Genomic DNA, 27,879 nt, shown 5'->3' on the forward strand with positions numbered 1-27,879 from the left:
CTGGCCCATGCCCCTCCCAGACTATGTCCACGTCCCGCCCCCTTTTTGAAAACCTTCGACATGTGCATGCTGCAGGAGATATGCGCACATCTCGGTTGTTTTTAAAATCTGCGCGGCAAGCACAAGCCTAACTTATTTGCGCATCTCCTAATCAATGCGTGCACCGGGCTTTTACAATTCACCTCTAAGTGGTACAGATATGTGAATATTGTTTGCACTGAAAGCAAAGTGGATGCCAACTGCAGTTTTATCTTAAAGGGTCACGTTTTCTCTTAAATATTGCCTCATACAGTGGGAAAGCACATTATAACTCATCCGGCTAGTCCACCAATCTATTTCTGCCATGTTCTTTCCCCCCCCCATTCCTGATATTTGTGCTGAGTGTGTAAAGGGTAAGGAAGAAGGACACTTTCGCAATCTATCCTTGTAGTACTTTATTTTGCCACTAGGGGCCACTTGTTAGCACACCTGGTCTTTGGGCCTCCCCTTGGGCACAGTTTTATATCCCTTCTGTTACACCTCTGTTACAATCTCATTGGGCCCTGAACAGGCATCCTCATCGCCCCAGGCAGCTCAGTGCATTGCTGTCCTGGCACTCTGTTTAACGTGCAACAGGTGCAGGGGTTCTTGTCTATTTGGGGGATGGAGAGGGTGAAAATAATCTCACTCTGGTGAAGGAACAGCATACTTTGAGTTCTTATTATAGGCACAAGGGAGAGAGAATTATTTTCTCAAGCTGGTATGTGGAGTTCACAACAAAGGCAATTCATGTCCCCTTCTCCTCCCAGGTCTCTACATCTCCCTAATGAAATAAAACAAACAAAAAACCTCAGATTTGTATTTTCTGCTTGTTATTTTTCTGCATCAAAAGTAAATGTTCTGATATGGTGGTTGTGTCTTAAGAAATCTGGAACAAGAACTGGAAACCCAGCTTCTTTGTGATGGGCAGAAGATTCACCAGCTGGCCCAACAGTCCTTCTGTGCAGTGGGGATCAGTGAAGCGTCCCCAGCCTGGCAGGAATATATGGAGTGCATAGATGTGATGATTTTGCAAGGTCTAAAAGAAGTGACCATTACAAGCTTGGCCTCCATGTTAAACACAATATTGGACCACAAAGTAGGTGGCTAGTTTCTTTTTACCTGTTTTCCTCCCATTGTTCTGTAAAACAGAGGCATAGAGGCATATCAGATGGAAGAGGATTGTATTCAGGCTGCCAGAGACAATGAATCATCATAAATAGAATATGTTAATTGCAACAAATGCCAAGGCTCTTTGTAAGAGGAAGTTTCTCCAGACATGCTCAGGAGGAGCGTGTGGAGAATTCTCATTAGTTCTACAGAAACAGGACAGGAAAAGTTCTCCATATTGATATGTATTTTCTGTCTGCCTAATAGACAAAAACTGTACTTAAGACCACCTGGCTTATATTTATATGCTGGGTGTTGTAAAATTAGTTTTCTAGCGTATAGACAGATGGACTCAGGACCAGTAGGTTTATGCTCCCCTGCCAGCAGATGGAGACAGAGCAAGCTGACATCACAGTATATATAACCCTGCAGTGATCCCAGCCTCCCAGTATTCTCCATCACCAGCAGATGGTGGACATGCTCCCTTTGGGGATTGCTTTGTGCTTTTTGAAAGAAGAAATTTGAAATTCTAAATTCAGGAAAAGAAAGCTCCGCTCTCCTGCAGTGATACCTTAAGGTCCCTCCCCAAGTTGATAATTCCTGAGGAGATTTCCATGGTCCATCAGAGGTGTGCCTTGGTCCGGTAGCTGGGTTTTCCGGCGTGGACTTAGCTCTAGTTCAGCTGAAAGACAGTGGGTGCAGGAGGCTGAGTGTGGTGGTAACAGCAGATGTCCTGTCCCCCCACAGCTGGAGACAGTCTCTGTACTCAGCTGGTAAGCACTGAGCTCAGGTAAGGTTTAAAAAAAAAAAAAAAAAGAAAGTTTTACTTGAATCAGAGACAGTTCGTTGGGTTTCAGGACTTCCTCCGGTCTCTGTTCTTGGTGCACCATGCCGACATTAATTCCCGCTCCCGTTGGGGTTGGGGAATTGGGCAGCCTGGCGGGTTGAGCGTCCCCCAGCAAGTTAGGCCCCACAATTAGGCTTTTTTCTTGCACGCTGCATGGTAGGCCACTGCGGGTGTTTTCGCGCGTTCTTGTGCACGTTCTGCTGCCCTCTATAGGCCATCAGCTTGCGCAATGTGTCAGCTCTATGCACGCGTTTTGCGCTCTGTTTTTGGGGGTGTTTTTTATGCGCACAAACCTTTTTACGCGCTTAACATGGTGCACAGGTTGTGCGTGTGCCTTGCCGCGCTTTCTTCTAGGCGCTTATTTTTTGGGTGCATTTCATTTTTGAGCACGAGATGTTCCAACACATGTTTACCGCAGCGATGGTGACGGTAAGCAGGAAACCTAAGAGTCTTCCTATTTGTGTTTCCTGTCATATTAGGGTTTCACAGCTTGGCCTGGCTTCTGACCTGTGTCAGAGTTATTCAGACACTCAGGGAGAGTTGTCTTCCTCGGATTTGCTAAGCCTGGCTCTTTCCATTCTGATGACGGGTTGGTCACAGCCTTGACTGGGGGGATGCCAGATATTGGTTCTCCTTTGACTGGCTCTTCCGCTGGCAAGGGCAGTTCTGTGGGACCAACTCCAGTTCCTTCTGGGCTTGGTCTGGACTCAGCTGCTTTTTCTTGGGTGGAATTTTTTCAAGGCTTATAAGCCTTTCTTCAAGCTCAGTTCTCCACTTCCCCCATTTCTGACCAGTTGGACCCTCAACCAGTGGCTTCTCCCTCTTCCAGTCCTATGCTTAAGTGCCAGGGTTTGCCTTGGCTCCCTGAGGGTGTTCCAGACAGGATTCCGGATGGCACTGATGATGAGGTTGATGTTGATTCCGTGGAAGATGAGGAAATTCCTCCAGGGCTGGAACCGTATTGAACCATGTTGCGGTTCTTTCATAGAGATGAACTGCCAGCACTGATTTCCCAGACCTTGAAACAGCTGGGTGTCCCTGGTTCGGATGCTATGTCAGAGCCAAGGAAGAATTCCATTTTGGTTTCCTTACTTAAAGCCTCTTGTTTTTCCCAGTGATGGCTGCCATCCAGGAATTGATTGATCTGGAATGGGATGCCCCAGAGGCAAATTTTAAAGGGGGTCGAATATTGGAAGGCCTGTATCTACTGGATCAGGCTGTGAAAGAGTGTTTGCATTTTCGTAAAGTGGATGCTCTAGTATGTGCCATGTCTAAGCAGATGACTATCCCCATAGAGGGAGGAGTGGCCTTGAAAGATGTACATGAAAAAAGGGTTGAGGCTATTCTTTAAGCAAGCCTTTGAGGCAGTGGCGATGAGTGTACAGATTGCCTCCAGTTGCGCCATAGTGGTGTGATCTTGTCTGCTTCTCTTTCAGGAGGTTGATGAGACTGGAGGGAATTCCAGAGCAGTTATGGAGCCTGCTGCCGCCTTTTTAGCAGACACAGGCTATGATTTGGTCCGTACCTCGGCCAGAAGAGTGACTTCGGTGATAGCGGCCAGGCATCAACTCTGGTTGTGAAATTGGTCAGCTGACACAGCTTCCAAAGCCAATCTTACCAAGATGCCCTTTAAAGGCTCGCTCTTGTTTGGGAGTGAATTTGAGAAGCTGGCCAGTAAGTGGGACGATTCTCCTGTGCCTCAGTTGCTGGAGGATAAGAAACAGCTACAGTGCCCCTTTGGTATAAGGGGGTCATTTCCAGGGTTCTGGGCATTTTCGTCCCTACAGAAGGACTACCTTTCAGCAGACTCAGCCTTTCAGTAGGTCTCAGTACTTTCGTCCCCGGCAGCCCAAGAGAGGAGTGGGCTCGGGTGGTGGAGCTTCCTGAGCTTTCCAATAAAAGGGTTGCTGACCCACCTTCTGGAACAGGAAATAGGGGGATGTCTCTCTCTCTTTTATCGGAGGTGGGTCGAGATCACGTCGGCCCAGTGGGTCTTGGAGGTGATATGTGAAGGGTATGCACTGGAATTTTGCAGGATTCCTCGGGACGTGTTCATGGTGTCCCTTGCCACTCCCCGTAGAAGAAGCAGACAGTGGAGTTCATGCTTCAAAGGCTCCTCAGACTGAGGACTGTGGTTCTGGTGCCCATGTCTCAAGAAAGTATGGGGTGATATTCCATTTATTTTGTTGTGCCCAAAAAGGAGGGTTCCTTTCATCCCATCTTGGATCTCAAGAGGGTCAACCGTCACTTGAAAGTGACTCATGTTCAAATGGTAACCTTATGCTCTGTAATAATGGTGGTGCAGTTGGGGGAATTTCTGACCTCTTTGGATCTGTCAGAGACTTACCGTCATATTCCCATCCGATTGGAACACCAACACTTTCTAAGCTTTGCGGTGTTGGGGTGCCATTATTAGTTTTGGGTGCTGCCTTTTGGTCTAGCCACCACTCCCAGAACATTTTCGAAGATTATGGTGGTGGTAGCGGTGGCCTTGCGAAAAGAAGGTATCCGAGTGCACCCGTATTTGGTCAACTGGCTGATTCAAGCCAAGAGTCAGGAAGAGAGCTACCTGGTGACATACAAGGTGATCTCTTAATTTCAGGAGCTCGGTTGGGTGGTGAACCTGACCAAGAGCAATCTTCAACCATCCCAGTTGTTGGAGTATCCGGGGATCCAGTTCAACATGGGACAGGATAGCGTTTCCTACCGCAAGTTCAGATCCATAGATTGTCGTCTCAAGTACGTCAGTTGATGAACACCATATGCCTGATGGTGTGGTCCTACCTACAGGTACTCTACTTGATGGCAGCTACCCTGGAAGTGGTGCCGTGAGCAAGGGAGTATATGCGTCCTCTTCAGCTATCTCGTTGGAACCCGCAATCTTAGGTTTATGTGGTTCAGCTACAGTTGTCAATGGAAATCTGTTCCCACCTCCAGTGGTGGTTGCAGGAGGATCATCTGAGAAAGGGAGTTCCCTTGTCCTCTCTGGCTTGTTTGTATTCATAACAGATGCGAGTCTCCATGGTTGGGGAGCTCACTGTCTGGAGTTAACGGCCCAGGGGTGCTGGAATGTCAAAGAGTCCCGGTGGAACATTAATTGCCTGGAGGCCCGAGTGATATGGCTGGCATGCTTGCAGTTCAGCCACAGGCTGTGGAATCAAGCTGTTTGCATGATGTCGGACAACGCAATGACAGTGGCCTATATCAATCACCAGGGAGGAACCAAGAGCCAGCAAGTGTTGCAGGAAATAGACTAGCTGATGGAATGGGCAGAAGGTCATCTGCAGATGATCTCGGCCTCCTACATTGCAGGAAAAAACAACGTAAGAGGGGACTTTCTGAGCAGGGAGAGTCTGGATCCAGGAGAGTGAGTGTTGTCAGCTGAGGCGTTTCAGCTGATTGTGGATCACTGGGGCCTTCTGTCCCTAGACCTGCTGGTGACTTCTCAAAATGCGAAGGCTCCTCGCTTCGACAGTTGCAGGAGAGATCCATGGTCCCTGGAACTAGACACTAGACTAGACACTCTCTTGTACAGGTCTGGCTGGAAGACAGATTGCTTTATGCCTTTCCTTCATGGCCCTTGCTGGGCAGGATAATTCGCAAGATCGAAGGCCACAGGGGGCTAGTACTCCTGGTTGTGCCGGACTGGCCCAGGAGTCTGTGGTATGCAGATTTGCTACTACTCCTGGTGGAGGCCCCCCTTCATCTTCCACATAGATCTGCTTCATCAGGGACAGGTTCTTCACGAGGATCTGACTCGATTCTGTCTTGAGAGGGCTCGCCTGTTAAAGCGAGGTTATTCCTCTGCGATGATTGCCACTTTACTCTGTGCTCACAAGTTCTCCACTTCCTTGGCTTATGTGCGAGTTTGGAGAGTTTTTGAGGCCTGGTGTGAGGAACGGGGTCTTCTCCTCATTCAGTTAAAATCCCTCTCATTCTGGATTTTTTGCAGGATGGATTGAATAAAAGTTTGGCCCTTAATTCCTTGAAGATGCAGGTTGCAGTTCTTGCCTGTTTCAGAGGCCTGGTGAATAGTGTTTTCTTGTTGTCTCATCCTGATATAGCGTGTTTTTTGAAGGGAGTGAAGCACCTTATGCCTCCCTTGAGGCTACTGGCTCCATTGTGGAATCTTAATTGGTGCTGGACTTGGTGGGCCCTACATTTTGACCACTGTGTAGTAGAGATGTGAATCGTGTCCTCGATCGTCTTAACGATCGATTTCGGCTGGGAGGGGGAGGGAATCGTATTGTTGCCGTTTGTGTGTGTAAAGTATCGTCATAATCGTTAAAATCATGAGCCGGCACACTAAAACCCCCTAAAACCCACCCCCGACCCTTTAAATTAAATCCCCCCCCCTCCCGAACCCCCCCCAAATGCCTTAAATTACCTGGTGGTCCAGCGGCACACTAAAACCCCCTAAAACCCACCCCCGACCCTTTAAATTAAATCCCCCACCCTCCCGAACCCCCCCCCCAATGCATTAAATTACCTGGGAGTCCTCCGTAGCGGCGGTCCGTGGCTAAATCGGGGGAAGGGGGAGAGCACGAAAACCGGCACACTAGATCGTGAGGTCTTCAGCCGGCGCCATTTTTCAAAATGGCTGCCGCAAAATGGCGGCGGCCATAGACGAAAACAATTTGACGCAAGAGGTTGTTCCGGACCCCCGCTGGACTTTTGGCAAGTCTTGTGGGGGTCAGGAGGCCCCCCCAAGCTGGCCAAAAGTTCCTGGGGGTCCAGCGGGGGTCAAGGAGCGATTTCCTGCCGCGAATCGTTTTCCGTACGGAAAATGGCGCCGGCAGGAGATCGACTGCAGGAGGTCGTTCAGCGAGGTCCGGAAACCGGGGTGGGTTTTAGGGGGTTTTAGTGTGCCGGTTTTCCTGCCCTCCCCCTTCCCCCGATTTACGATTTTTTGACGATAAATCGGGGGAATTGGTATTGTATCGTGGCCCTAACGATTTTTGACGATTTAAAATATATCGGACGATATTTTAAATCGTCAAAAAACGATTCATATCCCTACTGTGTAGCCTTTCCTTACGGTTGTTGACTTTGAAGACTGTGATCCTGGTGGCTATATGTTCTGTGTGTCAGATTTCTGAGCTGCAGGCCCTGTCTTGCCGGGAGCCATTCCTTCGGGTGACTCCGGGGGCATTACAGCTGCATACTGTTCCATCCTTCTTACCCAAGGTAGTCTCGGACATTCATTTGAATCAGTCCATCTTCTTGCTATCCCTGGATAAGGTCAGGGATGCAGAGGAATTTCACCTTTTGCGCTCCTTGGAGGTTAAGCATCTTGTCGTGAGGTATCTGGAGGTCTCTGAGTCTTTTCGAAAGACAGATCGCCTATTTGTTCTCCATGGCGGGAGTAAGCAGGGCACTCTGGCATCATGGGCTATCATAGCTCGTTGGATTAAGGCGGTAGTCATAGCTGCATATGTGGATGCTGGAAAGCCGTTACCTACTCAGGTTAGGGCTTATTCCACTAGGGCTCAGGCAGTGTCATGGGTAGATGTTAGTCTGTTGTCTACCACTGATATCTGCCGAGCTGCAACGTGGTCCTCCTTACACGCTTTTTCCATGTTTTATCGTCTGGATGTGCAGGCCAAGGAGGATGCAGCCTTTGCATGTGCAGTGTTGACTGGACCGCGGGCAGCCTCCCACCCTGTTGGGGAGTAGCTTTGGTAAATCCCACTGGTCCTGAGTCCATCTGTCTACACGCTAGGAAATGGAGAAATTATTTACCTGATAATTTTGTTTTCCTTAGTGTAGACAGATGGACTCAGCTTTCTACCCTTGACTGCCACATGAGTGTGTCCTGTGGGGCTCTGGGTCCCAAAGGATTATTAGTAAGGGTTCATCCAGTCCCTAGCTTGGGGTACCTAGAATCTTATGTGAGTTCAGTATTTATGGTTGGTTGAGTAGAGTTCCAGTTATCTGTTTTTAATCAATTTTTTTGCTAGTCTGTCCACAGTTGCTTTTGAAGAGAATACTGGCAGGCTGGGGTTAGTGCAGAGTTATGTATACTGTGACATCAGCTTGCTCCGTCTCCATCTGCTGGCAGGGGAGCAAAAACCCACTGGTCCTGAGTCCATTTGTCTACACTAAGGAAAACAAAATTATCAGCTAAGTAATTTCTCCATTACTTCTACCAGGGCTGGGTGAACTGTCTCCGAAGCAATTCAGATGTAAATCTAACTTGGATAATTGGAGATGGCATCCATCCAGTTCAAATCCTGAGTATTTTAAATTGGGATTGGAAAAGATTAGTTAGAATATTTGTGGATCTGAAATCTTTGTAAGATAGAGCAAAACGTCAGGTGCCTTCATAGAAATGGGAATCTGTGAATATTTGTATCTGAAGCTTGTCAGAAAAGTCCAAAATGTACGTGCTTGGAGGCTTGTCCATTCAACGCTCATATCCCTGATCATTCGGTTAAACCTGAATCAGGTTCAACCCCCTCCTTAACCTGTGCTCACATAGGGTTGCCATCTCACCCAGCTCGACCAATAGAGGCTGAGTCATTCCTAGGTTTTCTCTGTTTCAGGCATGTGTTTTAATTTTGATTTCCCTAAGGAAAGTGTATCTGCATTTTTATGCATGCACTGGGATAAAATCAAAACTGAATCGGACCGTGTTTTGGTTGACCTGGATGGGGTGGCAACTGTATGCTCATGCACAGTGATGGATTAAGGAAGGGGAGGGGGAGGCAGATAAGGTGGACACCTAGGGCCAAGCCTAAATAAAGATCTATACGGGGTCAGATAAAGGGTAGTGAAAGTAAGGGGAGACTCAAGGAGCGCTTAGCCTATCCCTGCTCATGTATTGTCCATATGAAGCCTGGGCGTCTTGACTTTCATGGCTTCAGAAGATCGTACATGTCTCTGCCTGTCTCCTGCAGGTTCCCATACTGTCCATTCAAGTGATGCTAGTTGGGAATGAAGCTGCTTTCTCTCCACCCCTGGATCCAAGCACAGCGGAGGAGAGTGTTCAGGAATGCGTGGAGAAGTGGCTCAAGAATTTCCTGCTGAGGGCATCCCTCATAAAAGGACTTTCCTCCTCTGTCAAGGTATCTTTGCTCAAGTGGTTTGGTTGGGTAGACGTAGGTGAATTATCTTCAGCCTGGTTTTATTCCAAATATTTAACAAGGATTTACTTGGAAAGCAGGGATCTGTTTCTATCCAGTTTTGTTTTAAATCTGGATTTAGTATGATTGATTTGATTTTGAACTGGTTTGGATGGCATGGATCTGCTTAGGAGCGGGTAGAAAGAAGGCAAAACGATCACCGGCATGGTTAAAAGGGGAGGTGAAAAAAGCTATTTTAGCCAAAAGATCTTCATTCAAAAATTAGAAGAAGGATCCAACAGAAGAAAATAGGATAATGCATAAGCATTGGCAAGTTAAATGTAAGACATTGATAAGACAGGCTAAGAGAGAATTTGAAAAGAAGTTGGCCGTAGAGGCAAAAACTCACAGTAAAAACTTTTAAAAATATATCCAAAGCAGAAAGCCTGTGAGGGAGTCAGTTGGACCGTTAGATGAACGAGGGGTTAAAGGGGCAATTAGAGAAGTTAAGACCATTGCGGAAAGATTAAATTATTTTTTTGCTTTGGTGTTTACTGAAGAGGATGTTGGGGAGATATCCATTTTGGAGAAAGTTTTCATGGGTAATGATTCAGATGGACTGAACCAAATCACGGTGAACCTAGAAGATGTGGTAGACCTGATTGACAAACTGAAAAGTAGTAAATCACCTGGACCAGATGGTATATACCCCAGGGTTCTGAAGGAACTAAAAAATGAAATTTCAGACCTATTAGTAAAACATTTGTAACCTATCATTAAAATCATCCATTGTACCTGAAGCCTGGAGGGTGGCTAATGTAACCCCAATATTTAAAAAGGGCTCCAGGGGCGATCCGGGAAACTACAGACCAATTAACCTGACTTCAGTGCCAGGAAAAATAGTGGAAAGTTTTCTAATTATCAAAATCACAGAACATATAGAAAGACATGGTTTAATGGAACAAAGTCAGCATGGCTTTACCCAAGGCAAGGCTTGCCTCATTTATTTTATTTATTTATTTAAAAAGTTTTATATACTGCACAAATGGATATAATATATCCGTCTAGGCGGTTTACAAATATTCAAGACACATGCATAATTAAAAAAAAAATACAGACATTTATATACAACACAAATAAATCTGCTTCACTTTTTTGAAGGAGACAGGAGTTAATAAACATGTAGATAAAGGTGAACTGGTAGATGTAGTATATTTGTCAAACGCCTTCTGAAAATCCAAAGTTCCTCATGAGAGGCTTCTAGGAAAAGTAAAAAGTCATGGGATAGGTGGCTATGTCCTTTTGTGGATTACAAACTGGCTAAAAGACAGGAAACAGAGAGTAGGATTAAATGGACAATTTTCTCAGTGGAAGGGAGTGGGCAGTGGATTGATCTGTATTGGGACCCGTACTTTTCAATATATTTATAAATGATCTGGAAAGAAATACGACAAGTGAGGTAATCAAATTTGCAGATGATACAAAATTATTCAGAGTAGTTAAATCACCAGCAGATTGTGATAAATTGCAGGAAGACCTTCTTAGACTGGAAAATTGGGCATCCAAATGGCAGATGAAATTTAATGTGGATAAGTACAAGGTGATGCATATAGGAAAAAATAACCCATGCTATAGTTACATAATCAGGCCCATACAGTCAACCGTGCGGGAAAGCCGGTGCTCCGAGGCAAGCGCCTGCTCTCCCAATGCGCACCCAGGCACCTCTCCTGGGCACGTGATTCAGTATTTAAATTAGGGCCCATGCTAATAAGGAGGTGCTAGGGACACTAGCGCGTCCCTAGTGCCTCCTTATTGGCGGAAGCTGCAGCTGTCAGCGGGTCTGACAGCTGACGCTTAATTTTATCGGCGTTGGTTGTTGAACCCGCTGACAGCCACTGGTTTGGAACATGGACACCGACAAAATTGAGCATCCATTTTCTAACCCGTGGGCAGATTTTTTTTTTTTTTTTTAAGAAGATTTTTATTTTTTTTTATTTTTAGGGCCTCCGACTTAATATCGCTATGAAGCAGATTTGTGAGGCAAGCCTTGCCTTGGGTAAAGCCATGCTGAATTTGTTCCATTAAACCAAGTCTTTCTATATCGCTATGATATTAAGTTGGAGGGTGTACAGAAAAGCAGTTTTTTCCGCTTTTCTGTACACTTGCCCGGTGCCGTCTGAAATTAACTCCTGCCTTTGGCCGCACATTTTGCTTTCTGTATTGCAGATGAATACCTAATAGGCTCATCAACATGCATTTGCATGCGATGAGTGCTATTAGTTTCGGGAGGGGGGGGGGGGGTGGCCGTGCGTTTTCCATGTGCTATTACCCCTTATACAGTAAGGGGTAATAATAGCACGTCAAAAATGCACGTCCAAACGGGGGTTAACAGTGCGCTCAGCCGAGCGCACCATTCTGTATTGGCCTGAATGTTAGGTTCCATATTAGGAGCTACCACCCAAGAAAGAGACCTAGGCGTCATAGTGGATAACACATTCAAATCATCTGTTCAGTGCGCTGCGGCAGTCAAAAAAGCAAACAGAATGTTGGGAATTATTAGAAAGGGAATGGAGAATAAAACGGAAAATGTCATAATGCCTCTGTATCGCTCCATGGTGAGACCGCACCTTGAATACTGTGTACAATTCTGGTCACCGCATCTCAAAAAAGATATAGTTGTGATGGAGAAGGTACAGAGAAGGGCTACCAAAATGATAAAGGGAATGGAACAGCTCCCCTATGAGGAAAGACTAAAGAGGTTAGGACTTTTCAGCTTGGAGAAGAGACGGCTGAGGGGGGATATGATAGAGGTGTTTAAAATCATGAGAGGTCTAGAACGGGTAGATGTGAATCGGTTATTTACTCTTTCGGATAATAGAAAGACTAGGGGGCACTCCATGAAGTTAGCATGTGGCACATTTAAAACTAATCGGAGAAAGTTCTTTTTCACTCAATGTACAATTATACTCTGGAATTTGTTGCCAGAGGATGTGGTTAGTGCAGTTAGTGTAGCTGTGTTTAAAAAAAGGATGGATAAGTTATTGGAGGAGAAGTCTATTACTTGCTATTAATTAAGTTGACTTAGAAAATAGCCACTGCTATTACTAGCAACGGTAACATGGAATAGACTTACTTTTTGGGTACTTGCCAGGTTCTTATGGCCTGGATTGGCCACTGTTGGAAACAGGATGCTGGGCTTGATGGACTCTTGGTCTGACCCAGTATGGCATGTTCTTATTTTCTTATGGAATGGGGCTAGATGACCTCTTGAGTTCCCCTTCAGCCTTTTTTCTTTTTGATGATTCTATATTAATTTCAGAAAATGAAAAGTCTTCAGGGTAAATATTTTTGAGAGCAAAACGTAAGTGGGCATCACTGATTCTAGGAGCTTTAGGGGTTTTCTGAAGTGAAACCAAAATAGAACTTTTCTACAAATAGATGCTAGTGGTATTTTTTTTTTTTTTTATATAATATTGAGGGGGGAATCATGGAAAATTGTACCTCATAATGTCACAGATGTTTCTAGACTGTTAGCGAAGTGAATGGCCAAGGTTGGTGCTACCTGCAGGTCCTCACCATCAGTAGTTGATGATGTGTTGGTCATTGTTGCATGATTGATATGCATGTTATTGTTGAAGTGTGGTTTATTTCATGTACAAGAACTTTTCATGCTTTACTAATGGAATTGTTGATGCTTTGTTGATGGAATTGTCCCTTTTTTATTTTTTTTATTTTTATAAACCACTTTGGTTAAATTGAATCAATTTTAGAAAGGTGGTATATAAATAAATAAATAAAATTGTAAACAAATGGAACAGGGAAAGAAAAATTCCTACATAATATTTGCATAAATTTTCAACTTTTCATGAAGGGAGAGAGGGTGGTTGGGGAAGAGCATTTTTTTTTTTTTTGGATTAGGAGACATGCAGCCCCCAGAAAGGAAGCTTGGAGGTGGGGTTGGGGGAGAGACATTTTTACAGCTGTCTGTAATTAAAAGTCCGTTTTGTGACTCCTGTATTGCAGGGAGGTTACAACAGCTATGTGGTTGCTGATGAGGAGGTCCTGCAGCTGGTTGGTCATATCCTAGAACAAGTGGAGAAGAGTATTCGTGATTGCCAGGTATGATTTTTGCCCTGCTCTCAACTTGCATGCCCTACCTTCCTTGGTGGCAGCTGAAAATTCAAAGCTTTGAGCCGAGTACCGTAGCTCACACACACAGTGTAGAGCTGCCGCAGGGGCGCTTGGGGGAGAGGAGGGGGATGTGACTGAGTGGAGGTGGTTCTCATTCTGACCCTTGAGGACAGAAAAGAGACTGGTGAAATCACCCTTTCCAGATATCTTTCCTGGAAGCCCATCAGTCAGCCTGTGGCTCTTGAGTCCCCCGGCTTCAGTGTTGGGGGTGGGGGAGAAAGGGTAGTGAGTTGAAAAAAATAAAAAAAAAATAAAGGAAATGTTGCCTCTTTAAACACTTTAAATTTTGGATCTTGGAACGAACACCTCAAAATTTATTTTTAAATTACAATTTTTTTTTTAGAGCATGGCACAGCAGTTTCAAAGTTCTACTTGCAAATAAATACAACTTATAGGATCAAGGCGATAATGTTTGGACAGAATTGAAATATATTCTTGCAATGGACAGATTGTGTATATTTTATTATTTGCTTAGATTTAGCTCATTCCTTTTAATTAGTAGCTCAAGGCAAGTTGTAGGTAGGTAGAGCAAATATTTTCTCTGTCCCCAGGGGGGGCTTAGATCTGTGTTTGTACCCGAGGCAATGGAGAATGAAGTGACATGCTCAAGGTCACACGGAGCATCAGCAGAATTTGAACCCTGGCTGTCCGGGTTCTCAGTCCTCTGCTTTTATCACTAGGATACCCCTCCACTCTATATAGACAGCAGGAAATACATTCGTTTTAATGCCGAACCCCCAGCAAGAATCATCCTAAAGCTTTTGATGAAAGGAGCACCTAGTATATATGTGACAGCTCCCTGGATGCTTGAGCACCCCCCCCCCCCAAATTAGTCAGAATGCAAAAGGCAGGGGTGACTTCTCCTGTCTCGCTTTTGGTGATACCTGCAGGCGCTAACAATCTGGTGTTAGGTTTACCAGTAACAAACATCTGTCCATTCGTGCCTCTTACGTATAATTGGTGAAGTCCCATTATAATTTGGACTCTTACATACAAACCAGTTTGATTTATTAGCAATGCTCTTTTTTTTTTTTCTTTCTTGTACCATGGTTTAATCTGCCAGTTTTGAGCTGTAATTGACAACTAGGATTGGATCAGTCTGTTTTGAATAAAAGGAACCAGTTGGCAAATATCACAGTTGTATAATGCCTGGTATATGACATACATCACGCCTGCCGAAAACCATTTATCGGAAGCAAAATGTTCTGCAGAATGCATGTTCTGGGATGTGGCTATGTTCCAGATTTTTGGTACTATTCCTTTTTTTTTTTTTGTAAGGCAGTTTTTTTTACTTCCAGCTCAATCAGAGCCATCTTTAACTGGGCAAAGGTTCCCCCTATTTTAATATTTTTTTCTTTTTAATATCCTCCAGTCAACTCAACCCAGCCATGCCAGCAGTGGCCAGAGGCTGCCTGATTCAGGTCACTAGGTATCATTATACAGTGTCAAACTTCCCTTCCATTTTCCAGGAGGGTGTGAATGCTGCCTCCGCAGCACCTGGGAACCATCCTGGGGAACTGAAAGACAGGCCTTGCAGATGGCAGAGCACAGCACTTTATACCTGAGACACTGGACAGGCCTGGAATCTGTCCACTAAGTAGAATTCTGCCAGATACTTGTGATCTGTATTGGTCACTGTTGGAAACAGGATGCTAGGCTTCATGGACCCTTGGTCTGATCTGGTATGGCAGTTCTGATGTTCTAACAAAAGGATTCTTTAATATTTGGTGCCAGATTTAAGTTTTGACCAAAGCAGGGCAAAAAATAAAATGACAAAAATCTGGCAAAGCAGTTTCCGTACAGCTTTTTTTTTTCTTCTTTTCTTGAAGATGCAGGAACTTAACCGCTTGGATAAAACATTTCAAGATTGTGCAAGTGATTGCCTTGTGGACTGCTTCCACTTTTTATCTTTGTCGTATTTTTATTTTTATTTTTTTTTTTTTTAGAGTAGTGTCAGATGCAGGACGGGAAGTTGCTGGTCATTTGTGAATGCTAGTCAAAGCGAGCAGAATCACCCAGTGAAACCTGAATTTCTAGCCCTAGTGGGGGCATCGGCCCAGAGTGAATTTTCCCAAGCAGGGCCACATATTCCAGAGGTTAAAGAGCCCCAGGAGGGGGAAAGGGGCGCCTCCCCCACCCTGCCCCTCCCCAGAGGTCACGGAGCAGGTGCATTGCCCCTTGAAGGGACCTGGATGCTAACCAATTTTTAAAAATCTTCTTTGTTAGGGGTGTTGTCCCTTTAAGAGCCAGCAGACTGTGAGAGAGCAAGGCTCAGCTGGCTGCCAGAAGGGGGCAGGCAGGAGAAGCAAGAGTAGTGGGGAGGACTGTGGTGCTGATAGCAGACCTGAATCCAGAAGGTCAGCTGGGTCTCAACACAGCAAAGAACTACCCAGCGGGAGAGAGCTAGTCAGAGAGCCCCGGAAGTAGTGGCGGGAGCATGTTGAATAGCTTCCTGCCGTGATCAGCCTCCGTCCCACCAGCTCTCCTGATGTCTGTGGTGGGGTTACTATAGCGATGCAGAGGACGCTGTAAGCATGGGACCTCTGGTGATTGCCCAATTGCCTCCTCCCACCCTTTCTAAGACAGCCATAGTGATATGTGAAAAGTTACATGATTATATATAATTTTATTTTAAAACTTTACTAAATCATTACATCAAGACATCTTGAAATAAGAAATCTCATAACAACAAGAGATATAAAAAAGAGAGAAATTAATTAACCAATTAAATTTATAAATCAGCATCTCAATAGCTCACAAAAATGTGGTGGTGGGGAATACAAACACCAATGAGGGATTGGCATACAAGTAAAAATAAGGTTAACAAAAGCCAAGCCCACCACCAACTGCATACTTTGGAGATGCTGATAAAAGCTTCATCTGCTACTAGGACCACTAGTCACCTTCTTCGTGTCCAAGAAAAAACATAATTGTGTGAGTTCAAAAAAAGATGTAAGAAGCATGCTGAATTTTAACAAAGCATTTGCAAAGGTAAGGAATTATAATACTTGCACCCAGCAACATAATCTCTTCTCGTATTTCCAGAAATGTTTTCCTTCTATCTTGAGTTTTCTTGGAAAGATCCGGGAGCATCTACCAAGAAATAAGGTCCTATGATTGCAGCAATAAAGATATAATATGGAGTCGTTCATCCTGAGCAAAAACAAACAATACTCAAAATTGTCCTCTTAATAACTTCATCAGCAGATCTCTCCCAAAATGGAGGTCAAGTCCAAGCTTCTATAGACAAATCTCTAGTTGATCACTCCTCAGAATCTCCATTTTCTTCCCTGCGGGCAGATAACAGATCTTATTAAGAAGGTGGGGAATTTTTAAGATTTCAATTAAATATTCTTGAATAAATCCAACTGACACACTGTAAAAATTTTAGGAAAATTACAAACGTTCATCTTCCTTCTAACCACCATCTTGCCTTTATACTAAAGATGATTGAATGAAGGCTAGCTGATTAAGCTGACCATTTATCCATTCAATTTCTTGGGCTTTACTCCTATAATTTTGTTGCCTGAGCCTGAATCCACAGTCCAAATTGTATAGTCAGCTCAGCTAAAGAGGAAATGGACCATGGACCAAATGAAATCCAAAGTAACAATGTTTGGCTTAACCAAATGAGGAATAGCAGGGAGAGTAACATCTACTGGGGGATAAGGGAAATCACCAACTCACTCGCCCCCAGCACCAGCGCCTTCTCCTGCACAGTAAGCCTTGAGGCTCACCTTGCTTCTCCTGTTTGAACACTCTCATTGCTCTTCTGTAGCTCCCATGGCGTTCTACCTTCGAGTCCACCCTGCTGCTCCGATCTCGTGAGCTCTGGGACTCATGTTCCCTCCGTCATCGTGGTGATTCCTGCCTGGCTGGCATCCATCGTGAGACCCGAGTCCCCATTTCTTCTCCCACAGGTCAAACAAGGTGGAGTAGCATGAAGGTCCAGGCTTGGGGAGATATTGAGCACCCAAGCAGGAAGGCAAACCACCTGACTTGCGTGCTAGGCTGCATGAAGCCTGTAATCACAGTAAGATGAACACCGAGTAAGTACACGGCCAGGGGAGGACCTCCCCAAACTCTCCCTCTTGTGCTTTTTAACCATGAAGGAAAGTAAAAATGTAAATCTCTGAGGAAAAAGGTAATATGCTGCTGTCTTGAAACCCCCCCCCCCCCCCCCATGATTATGATAATGGATCTGAGATCAAGGTAATCACCAACGACTCTTTAACCGTCATCTTATTATGCATTTTTGAAGGTATGTGAAAGAGGTGCAAAATTAAAGTGGCCAGAGTAGAAGCCTTGATGACTAGCACTACTGCTCCCAAGTTTCACACTCAGGCTAATTCAGACCCTTTTTTTTTTGTCTCTGACCCATATATCCAATATAGGGTGGATTTTCAAAACCTACACGTGCGCATCTATGTGCTCGCGCTACTCGGCACGCACACATGGACGCGCGATTTTATAACATAAGGAGCAGACTGGAAAGGAACTTCCCAACCCCCTAGCCTAACCTCCCTTCCCCTTCCCCTATACTGCCCTCCCCCTATCCCTATCCTAACTACCCTAAAGTTTGTTATTTTACCTTTTATTTATTTATTTATTTATTTTTGGTTTTTATATACCGATCTTCCTACATTAGATGCAAATCAAACCGGTTTACATAGAACAAGAAGAAACTTTGCTCCTGCCTTGGAGCAGGAGCAAGTTGCTGGCGCGCGATCCCCTAGCACAGCAGCAAATGGCCATTGTGCCAGGGGCCTCTAGCCCTGCCCCGCCTCCCGGACTGCCGCAACCACGTGCATAAACCCTGGGATTTACGCGTGCTGGGGTTTGAAAATCTACCCCTTTATGCACATATGGGGTAGATTTTTAAAAAGAATGCATGCGCTTCCATGTGCACGCACTACTCGGTGTGCACACTTGGACGCGCGATTTTGTAACAGCGGCGCATGTTATAAAATTCCAGTTGGCGAGCGCAAGGGGGGGTATAATTTAGCGAATTTGCTTGGTGAACAGCCCCGCCCTGCCCCACCTGCCCGGCCGCACGCTTAACCCATGTGTTTTAGGCACGTGGACCAATAAAAATCCGGCCTATATTTTTATATGGAAACATCAGCAATATTTGTTATATCATTTTGTTTCATGTTCTGTCCAAAGTGACACAACAAACTAACAATGTTTTGTTTCATCTCTCTAAGTTGTGTCTGTGTCTCTTCACGTAGAATGAATTTAGAGCCGAGTCTCCATGTTTAAACACTAGATGTGTCGTCTGCCGTGTGAATGCTTAAAATCCTGTCCTGAAGCAGCTTTATGCGAAATGCTGGCCAACATCGGCTCCAGTTTGTTTGTACTTCCAACCTAGCTGCAGCAGCAAAAAAGAAATAAAAAGGAAAAAAGAAAGTCATTTTGACGCACAGATTCAGATATGTTTTTTTATTTTAAACACACACAAAAAAAATGTAATTTTTGGTTTCAATAAAGAGATTTTCAGTGGAGGTTTTTTGATCCATGATTGGAGGGGTTGTCTGTGCTTCTTGAGCTCTGGTGAGCTGTGGAGTGTTGTCTTCTGAGGTCTTTTTCATCTGTTTTAAGTTTTTTGCATTATTATAATATATATTAAGTGAATAATTTTGTGTGGCTAAAACAAAACAAATATATGAAATGATGTACATGGAATAGTGAAACGATAGAGATGTTATAAATCTGAAACAACATAATGATAGAAAGCAAAATTTTTTTCCATGCATACCCATAGTTTTTTTTGTTTTTTTGTTAATATTTTACTTGTAAAGGGGAGGCTGAATGGTTAGAGCAGTGGGCTGCGTACCAGGGTTCATATTCAAATTCTTCCACTGTCATCCCTTGTGACTTGAATGGCGTGGCGATTACAACCCTACACATCTTGCTGGGCACACCTGAATGGACCATTTTGGTCTTCATCTGCTGTCATGTGCTATGTTACTAAGTCACTTTTATCTCCTGTTGCCACAGGTACCCACCTAGATTGTAAATTCCTTAGGGCAGTGTCTTAAGATGTCTGAAAAAAATGTTGTAAACGTCCCTGCTCCTAAATTGGAAAGATGCTCTAGAAATTAATATTATTATTAATAAATCTAGCCCTCAAATCCTCTGTAGTTTAGTTTATTTATTCCAACACCAGATGGCAGTATAGCTCTATCATAATACTACCTAAAATTTTTTGCTGAGCCCAGAATGTTGAAGACTGAACTTGGTTCTCCTCTGACAGGGGGTGGGGGAGGGCTGCAGTTTGATCACCAACTTGGACAATCAGGGAGCCAGCCCCTGCTCCCAGAGCTGTTTCATGACAGATGCAATGGGCGGGGAGAGGGGGGCGCTGATGAGTTCAGCTGGGACCCTGGAAGCAGAAGACAGCCTCCATATCATGTTGAGAGTAGCTTTTTTTTTTTTTTTTTTTAAATAAGCAGATAATTTTTTCCCCATATGTTTTTGGGCTGGCGGCTAGCTTGCAGTGCTGCTTTGAGCATATGTCAGTCAGCCAAGAGGTGTAAAAAAAAAATATGGAAATGTTTCAGGATGTGTGAAAAGTCAGTTTCTCGCCTTTTGCTAGGAATTTCTGGTATTAATTTTGTGCCACCCCTTGCTGTAGGATGTAAGACCAAAAAAAAAAAAAATCATTTGTGTGAACAAACAAAATCTAATTTTTTTTTTTGTAAGGAAAAGTGGAAAATCCATGAGGATAGCATCTAGATTAAAGGAGCCAACTGAAAATGAAGGCAAAATCTCAAAAAAATAAAGTTCAATTGGTTGTTTTGAGAACTGGGGTTAAAAAAAATGAAAGTGAAGAGAGGGTTTACCTTTAACAAATAATTCGCATGGTGTGACTGCACCCTAGTCTTCTGCATTTTTCCCATAGTTAGAAAATGAGGGAGGGAAAAAAGAAACATTAGTGTCCATCTGTCCCATAAGGACACGCTGACCTGCCCAGTTGCTCCTGTTTCTTGTGCCGTCCCTATTTTATTCTGCAATTGTCTTTCATCCCCTTTACCACTGCCCTCTCCTCTGCATCTCTCCTTTCTAGGAAACATTGGGGGTTTTCAGTGATTATGCTTTTCTGTGGAAACAAGATGTCCATGCAACATTTCTGGACTTCCTGCACCGTGGCAGAGGCAACAGGATGGTTACTGCTGGAGCACATTTTCACAGTGTTACATTGGAAAATACCAATGAGAGGTATTCGGTTTTATTATTAAAAAATGTATGAATGGGGGTTTGGTGGTATTTGTTCATGCTTTTTCTCCCCATTGTTCTTTCATTTGGGTGACTTGGGTCTCTCTTTTTTTTTAACTATTTAGATTTTTTATATTCTGCTTTTCACACTTTTTTCAGCCTTTCAAAGCAGATTACATTCAGGTACTGTAGGTATTTCCCTATCCTAGGTGAGGTTGTGGGCTGGGGTCTGGGTCATATATTTCAAGATCAAGTTTTGCAGTGATATCCTTAAGCCAACAGGTGTCATCCTTTTCTCTGGGACCAGAGCTCATTAACCCAACAATACACCTGACTGGTCCAATCAAACAAAATTTGAACATATGTCTCTTGTGTGCATTCATTTATTTTTTTTAAATTTTTTTAAGGGTCATATTTTGTACTTAAACTTTAACAGGAATGGAATATGAAGCAGCAATTAGACTGCAGGAGAAGCAGCCTTGGGACTGCTTTAAGAGGCTCTGCTGTATCCTACTCTGCCTCTCCCAGGGTTCTCTGGAACATCTTTAGCAGCAGTGGCGGCCGTGGGGACTGAGATGCAAAGCACACTTGCTGTCCCTAAGGCAGTCTCATCTCCTAGCCTGCTGGCATGATGCACTTCCAATTTTACAAAGTTTAGTTTATTAAACTGCCTTTCAGAGCAAATCAAAGTGGTTTACAAAAAAAAAAAAATTTCACAACAATGAAAAGTACAAAACTATAACATAAAAGAAACATAATGCAACATAAAGTCAAATAAACCTAAAAGCAAAATGATTCAGTAACAATTATAACACATTTAGGTTCAAAATTGTGAAGTTAGCTCATAAAATAAAATCAAGTAATGTTAATAGCTGAATAGCTGAATTTAATGACATTTTGTTCAAAATGAGCAAAACTTGGGAGTGCATCCCACAATAAAGGTGCTTGATAGGAAAAAGATGACTAGTATACTCAAGCCTAATTTCGGAAGCTGGAGGCTATCAAGAAGTTTAGGGGTACAGACACCTGACTGCTATAGGACACTTGCAGTTCCCCTCCCACTTCACTTCACGATCCTAAGTTCAGGAAAAAGACAACATATTCTCCTCAGAATTAGATGTTTATTTATCAGATTTGGCAGGATTTAGCATTTAGAAGATAACAACAATTCCTGTCTCTAACATCCTGGCCACTAAGGACCAATTTACCCTAAAAAAACTTCTATGCCATGGTTGGTTTCAAACATGCCATAATTCTTAGGCTGCTTAATATATTAATACTTATGGCTAACTTACTTACCCCGGACCCAACTTCAGGTGATATCCCACTGTTTACCTCTGAAGCAGGCTCTGGCTGGAGGTCTGGAGAATGTGGGCAGGGGAGGAGGCTGGTTTCTACGCCTGGTACTGGCAGAGCAGGTGGGCTGTCTGGGGGCTTGCTTCTGGGTCTGGTACTGGTAGAGCTACCAGGCTGCTCTCCAAATCTCACAGTTTCAGACTCTGTGTCACTGTCCAACCTTAAGTAGGGCATCTTCTCTCTCAGGTCTTCTGCCCACACCTAGTCTTCTCCCTCCTCGATATTAGGGGATGCTGGGCTGCTTTGGGTCCACTCTTTTTCTCCTTATTTTCCCCCCATCTTATACTTTCCAGCTGATAAATATGCATAAGCTCGTGCATAATCACGTAGTGGGTCCAGGGTCTTTATTGCATTGCAAGTCTTTTCTCCCTTTCCCTTTTCTTCAGGGGTGTCCAAAAAAGTCAGAATGCCAAGCTGTATGCCAGAGTCAGTGTTTTCCCTGTATGTACCCAGATCAGTCCAGACTCCTGGGATGTACCAAAGCTTCCTTAAACCGGGTGGGACTGCCAGAGTCCCGCTTGAAGCACACTTTCACCAGAGTTCTTAAACTCTGGTGCCTGAATGTCCAGACGGTAGTGTTTGGAGAAAGTGTGCAAGGATTTCCAAGTTGCCACCCTGCAAACCTCTTGTGGCGACACTAACTGACATTCAGCCCAGGATGTCACGACCGAGTCGCGTGAGCTGTCAGACCCTGAGGCACCGACTGGCCTTGACAAATGTATGCCGAAGTTACAGCCTCCTTCAACTAGTTTGCAATTGAGGCCTTGGAGGCCTTATGACCCTTCTTCACCCCACTCAAGAGAATGAAAAGATGATCGGAAACCCTGAAATCAACAGTGCTTGCTTCACATCAAGACACTTCAACTCCTTATCCAAAGGAACTGTCGGATCCAGATTTGAAAAGGTTGGTAATTCCATGGACTGATTCAAGTGAAAGGATGTAACAACTTTCAGAAGAAAAGAAAGCACTGTTTGCAATGAAATCCCAGAGTCCGAAATCAAATCCTTCTAGCCGAACAAATTGCTACCAGAAAAACAACCTTTAAAGTAGGATCCTTCGAAGTCGCCCTGCGCAATGGCTCAAACAGCACCCCACACATCACCTTAAGAACTAAGTTTAGGCTCCACGGAGGGCACACGTTCTGCACTGGGAGACCCAAATGCTTCACACCTTGCAGAAAATGCACCACATCTGGATGCACCGCCAGAGGCATGCCTTGCAGCTTACCCTTCAGATACCCCAAGGCCAACACCTGGACCCATAAGGAGTTGAAAGCTAATCCTTTCACCAAACCTCGCTGCAAAAAAAGCCAAAATGTGGGCCACTGAAACTTGAGTCAAATCCATGCTGTGCTCCTGTCACCAAGCCTCAAACACTTTCCACACCTGAACATAAGATAAAGAAGTGGACTTCTTTCTTGCTTGCAGTAAAATGGCAATAACATCCGCCAGATAACCTTTCTTCTTCAAAAGCCGCCTTTCAAAAGCCAAGCCGTGAGAGAGAAGCAATCCACCTGGTCCAAAAATATAGGTCCTTGAAGCAGCAGATTGCGAATATGCGCAAGACGCAATGACCCGTCTACCACAAGTTTGATCAAATATGCGAACCATGGCCACTGAGGCCATTCTGGCACCACCATAATCACTTGCCCCTAATGGACCTCTATCCTTTGCAGGAACTTGCCCACCAGCAGCCACGGCGGGAACACATACAGAAGAATCCCTTTTGGACACAGGAGAACTAAGGCGTCTATTCCCTCTGCTCCATACTCTCTTCTTCATTTGAAGAAGGGACTCCCCACCTGCGCTGAATCAGTTGCATGGCCTCTTCTGACAACTCCCACTCTCCGGGATCTATATGCCGGTGTCTTAGAAAATCTGCCTGCATATTGTCCAACCTGGCTATGTGGAAAGTTGCCAGCATCTCCAAATGCTTTTCTATCCATTGCACTAAGTCTTGGGCCTCTTGTGCCACTGCTTGACTCTTCGTACCATCCTATCGATTGATGTAAGCCAGACAACACTCTCACTGACCTGCCCTGTACAAGAAGAAGAAAGGCCAGCAACGCTAGATGGACTGCCCTCCTCTGTAGATGGTTAATGGACCACGATACCTTGTCTGGAGACCACTGACCTTGCACCACTTGAGTCTGACACACAGCTCCCCAACAGGTAAGGCTGGCATCAGTCATGACTACTATCCAATTTGGAACTTCCAAGACCACTCGATGACCCAAAATGTGGCGGACCTCACGCGTCACCTAGATAGGATTTTAGACAGTGCTGGGGAGGAGCCGGCTGTCGTGGTACACGTGGGCACCAACGACATCGGAAAATGTGGGAGGGAGGTTCTGGAAGCCAAATTTAGGCTCTTAGGTAGAAAGCTTAAATCCAGAACCTCCAGGGTAGCATTCTCTGAAATGCTCCCTGTTCCACGCGCAGGTCACCAGAGGCAGGCAGAGCTCCGGAGTCTCAATGCGTGGATGAGACGATGGTGCAAGGAAGAGGGATTCAGTTTTGTTAGGAACTGGGGAACCTTTTGGGGAAGGGGGAGTCTCTTCCGAAGGGATGGGCTCCACCTTAACCAGGGTGGAACCAGACTGCTGGCGCTAACCTTTAAAAAGGAGATAGAGCAGCTTTTAAACTAGAACAAAGGGGAAAGCCGACAGTCGCTCAGCAGCGCATGGTTCGGAGAGATGTATCTTTAAAGGATACTAATGATGCATTAGAATTAGGGCATCCTGACAGTGAGGTTCCAATAATTAGAAAAGTAGTCCAAGTGCCTGTAACTAAAAACTCACCTGAGCTAAAAAATTCTAACTTATCCCTATCAATTAAAAAGCAGAATAAAAATACAATCAAAAAACAAACTTTGAAATGTTTGTATGCTAATGCCAGAAGTCTAAGAAGTAAGATGGGAGAATTAGAATGTATAGCAGTAAATGATGACATAGACTTAATTGGCATCTCAGAGACATGGTGGAAAGAGGATAACCAATGGGACAGTGCCATACCGGGGTACAAATTATATCGCAATGACAGAGAGGAGCAGTCGGGAGGAGGTGTGGCGCTTTATGTCCGGGATGGCATAGAGTCCAACAGGATAAACATCCTGCATGAGACTAAATACAAAATTGAATCTTTATGGGTAGAAATCCCTTGTGTATCAGGGAAGACTACAGTGATAGGGGTATACTACCGTCCACCTGGTCAAGATGGTGAGATGGACAGTGAAATGCTAAGAGAAATTAGGGAAGCTAACCAAATTGGTAGTGCAGTAATAATGGGAGACTTCAATTACCCCAATATAGACTGGGTAAATGTATCATCGGGTCACGCTAGAGAGATAACGTTCCTGGATGGAATAAATGATAGCTTTATGGAGCAATTGGTTCAGGAACCGACGAGAGAGGGAGCAATTTTAGATCTAATTCTCAGTGGAGCACAGGACTTGGTGAGAGAGGTAACGGTGGTGGGGCCGCTTGGCAATAGTGATCATAATATGATCAAATTTGATTTAATGACTGGAAAAGGAACAGTGTGCAAATCCAAGGCTCTCGTGCTAAACTTTCAAAAGGGAAACTTTGATAAAATGAGAAAAATTGTTAGAAAAAAACTGAAAGGAGCAGCTACAAAAGTAAAAAATGTCCAAGAGGCGTGGTCATTGTTAAAAAATACCATTCTAGAAGCACAGTCCAGATGTATTCCACACATTAAGAAAGGTGGAAAGAAGGCAAAACGATTACCGGCATGGTTAAAAGGGGAGGTGAAAGAAGCTATTTTAGCCAAAAGATCTTCATTCAAAAATTGGAAGAAGGATCCAACAGAAGAAAATAGGATAAAGCATAAACATTGGCAAGTTAAATGTAAGACATTGATAAGACAGGCTAAGAGAGAATTTGAAAAGAAGTTGGCTGTAGAGGCAAAAACTCACAGTAAAAACTTTTTTAAATATATCCGAAGCAGAAAGCCTGTGAGGGAGTCAGTTGGACCGTTAGATGATCAAGGGGTTAAAGGGGCACTTAGAGAAGATAAGGCCATCGCAGAAAGATTAAATGATTTCTTTGCTTCGGTGTTTACTGAAGAGGATGTTGGGGAGGTACCCGTAATGGAGAAGGTTTTCATGGGTAATGATTCAGATGGACTGAATCAAATCACGGTGAACCTAGAAGATGTGGTAGGCCTGATTGACAAACTGAAGAGTAGTAAATCACCTGGACCGGATGGTATACACCCCAGAGTTCTGAAGGAACTAAAAAATGAAATTTCAGACCTATTAGTAAAAATTTGTAACTTATCATTAAAATCATCCATTGTACCTGAAGACTGGAGGATAGCAAATGTAACCCCAATATTTAAAAAGGGCTCCAGGGGCGATCCGGGAAACTACAGACCGGTTAGCCTGACTTCAGTGCCAGGAAAAATAGTGGAAAGTGTTCTAAACATCAAAATCACAGAACATATAGAAAGACATGGTTTAATGGAACAAAGTCAGCATGGCTTTACCCAGGGCAAGTCTTGCCTCACAAATCTGCTTCACTTTTTTGAAGGAGTTAATAAACATGTGGATAAAGGTGAACCGGTAGATATAGTATACTTGGATTTTCAGAAGGCGTTTGACAAAGTTCCTCATGAGAGGCTTCTAGGAAAAGTAAAAAGTCATGGGATAGGTGGCGATGTCCTTTCGTGGATTGCAAACTGGCTAAAAGACAGGAAACAGAGAGTAGGATTAAATGGGCAATTTTCTCAGTGGAAGGGAGTGGACAGTGGAGTGCCTCAGGGATCTGTATTGGGACCCTTACTGTTCAATATATTTATAAATGATCTGGAAAGAAATACGACGAGTGAGATAATCAAATTTGCAGATGACACAAAATTGTGCAGAGTAGTTAAATCACAAGCAGATTGTGATAAATTGCAGGAAGACCTTGTGAGACTGGAAAATTGGGCATCCAAATGGCAGATGAAATTTAATGTGGATAAGTGCAAGGTGATGCATATAGGGAAAAATAACCCATGCTATAATTACACGATGTTGGGTTCCATATTAGGTGCTACAACCCAAGAAAGAGATCTAGGTGTCATAGTGGATAACACATTGAAATCGTCGGTTCAGTGTGCGGCGGCAGTCAAAAAAGCAAACAGAATGTTGGGAATTATTAGAAAAGGAATGATGAATAAAACGGAAAATGTCATAATGCCTCTGTATCGCTCCATGGTGAGACCGCACCTTGAATACTGTGTACAATTCTGGTCGCCGCATCTCAAAAAAGATATAATTGCGATGGAGAAGGTACAGAGAAGGGCTACCAAAATGATAAGGGGAATGGAACAACTCCCCTATGAGGAAAGACTAAAGAGGTTAGGACTTTTCAGCTTGGAGAAGAGACGACTGAGGGGGGATATGATAGAGGTGTTTAAAATCATGAGAGGTCTAGAACGGGTAGATGTGAATCGGTTATTTACTCTTTCGGATAGTAGAAGGACTAGGGGACACTCCATGAAGTTAGCATGGGGCACATTTAAAACTAATCGGAGAAAGTTCTTTTTTACTCAACGCACAATTAAACTCTGGAATTTGTTGCCAGAGAATGTGGTTCGTGCAGTTAGTATAGCTGTGTTTAAAAAAGGATTGGATAAGTTCTTGGAGGAGAAGTCCATTACCTGCTATTAAGTTCACTTAGAGAATAGCCACTAACATTAGCAATGGTTACATGGAATAGACTTAGTTTTTGGGTACTTGCCAGGTTCTTATGGCCTGGATTGGCCACTGTTGGAAACAGGATGCTGGGCTTGATGGACCCTTGGTCTGACCCAGTATGGCATTTTCTTATGTTCTTATGTTCTTAAAGCCACCACTCCAGACTCATCCTGGCAGTTTCCATAAGTGGCAGCAGTAGATGAAACTGCTCCTACAAGGGAGTCCACATGGACAGTAAGGCCACCTGAAGTGGCTGCATATGAGCAAACACCCAAGGGACCAATTCCAACATAGAAGCCATAGACCCAAGAACCTGCAGATAATCCCATACCTTGGGAACCGCACTGTTTAGCAAGCTGCAAACCTGCCCCTGG

At 44.1% G+C, this 27,879-nt stretch overlaps 1 protein-coding gene across 1 annotated transcript in view; it reads left to right on the top strand.

The window, feature by feature from the left end:
- LOC115096908 (dynein beta chain, flagellar outer arm-like) overlaps nucleotides 1-27,879 on the top strand; it is a 630,228-nt gene that overhangs the window by 59,150 nt on the left and 543,199 nt on the right. Inside the window, 4 exon segments of the mRNA XM_029612190.1 lie at nucleotides 904-1,117; nucleotides 8,875-9,042; nucleotides 13,063-13,158; nucleotides 20,300-20,451. Of these exon segments, the coding sequence (XP_029468050.1) occupies nucleotides 904-1,117; nucleotides 8,875-9,042; nucleotides 13,063-13,158; nucleotides 20,300-20,451 (630 nt within the window).

This window comes from Rhinatrema bivittatum, chromosome 8 (genome assembly GCF_901001135.1).
Source record: "Rhinatrema bivittatum chromosome 8, aRhiBiv1.1, whole genome shotgun sequence".
Taxonomy (NCBI): domain Eukaryota; kingdom Metazoa; phylum Chordata; class Amphibia; order Gymnophiona; family Rhinatrematidae; genus Rhinatrema; species Rhinatrema bivittatum.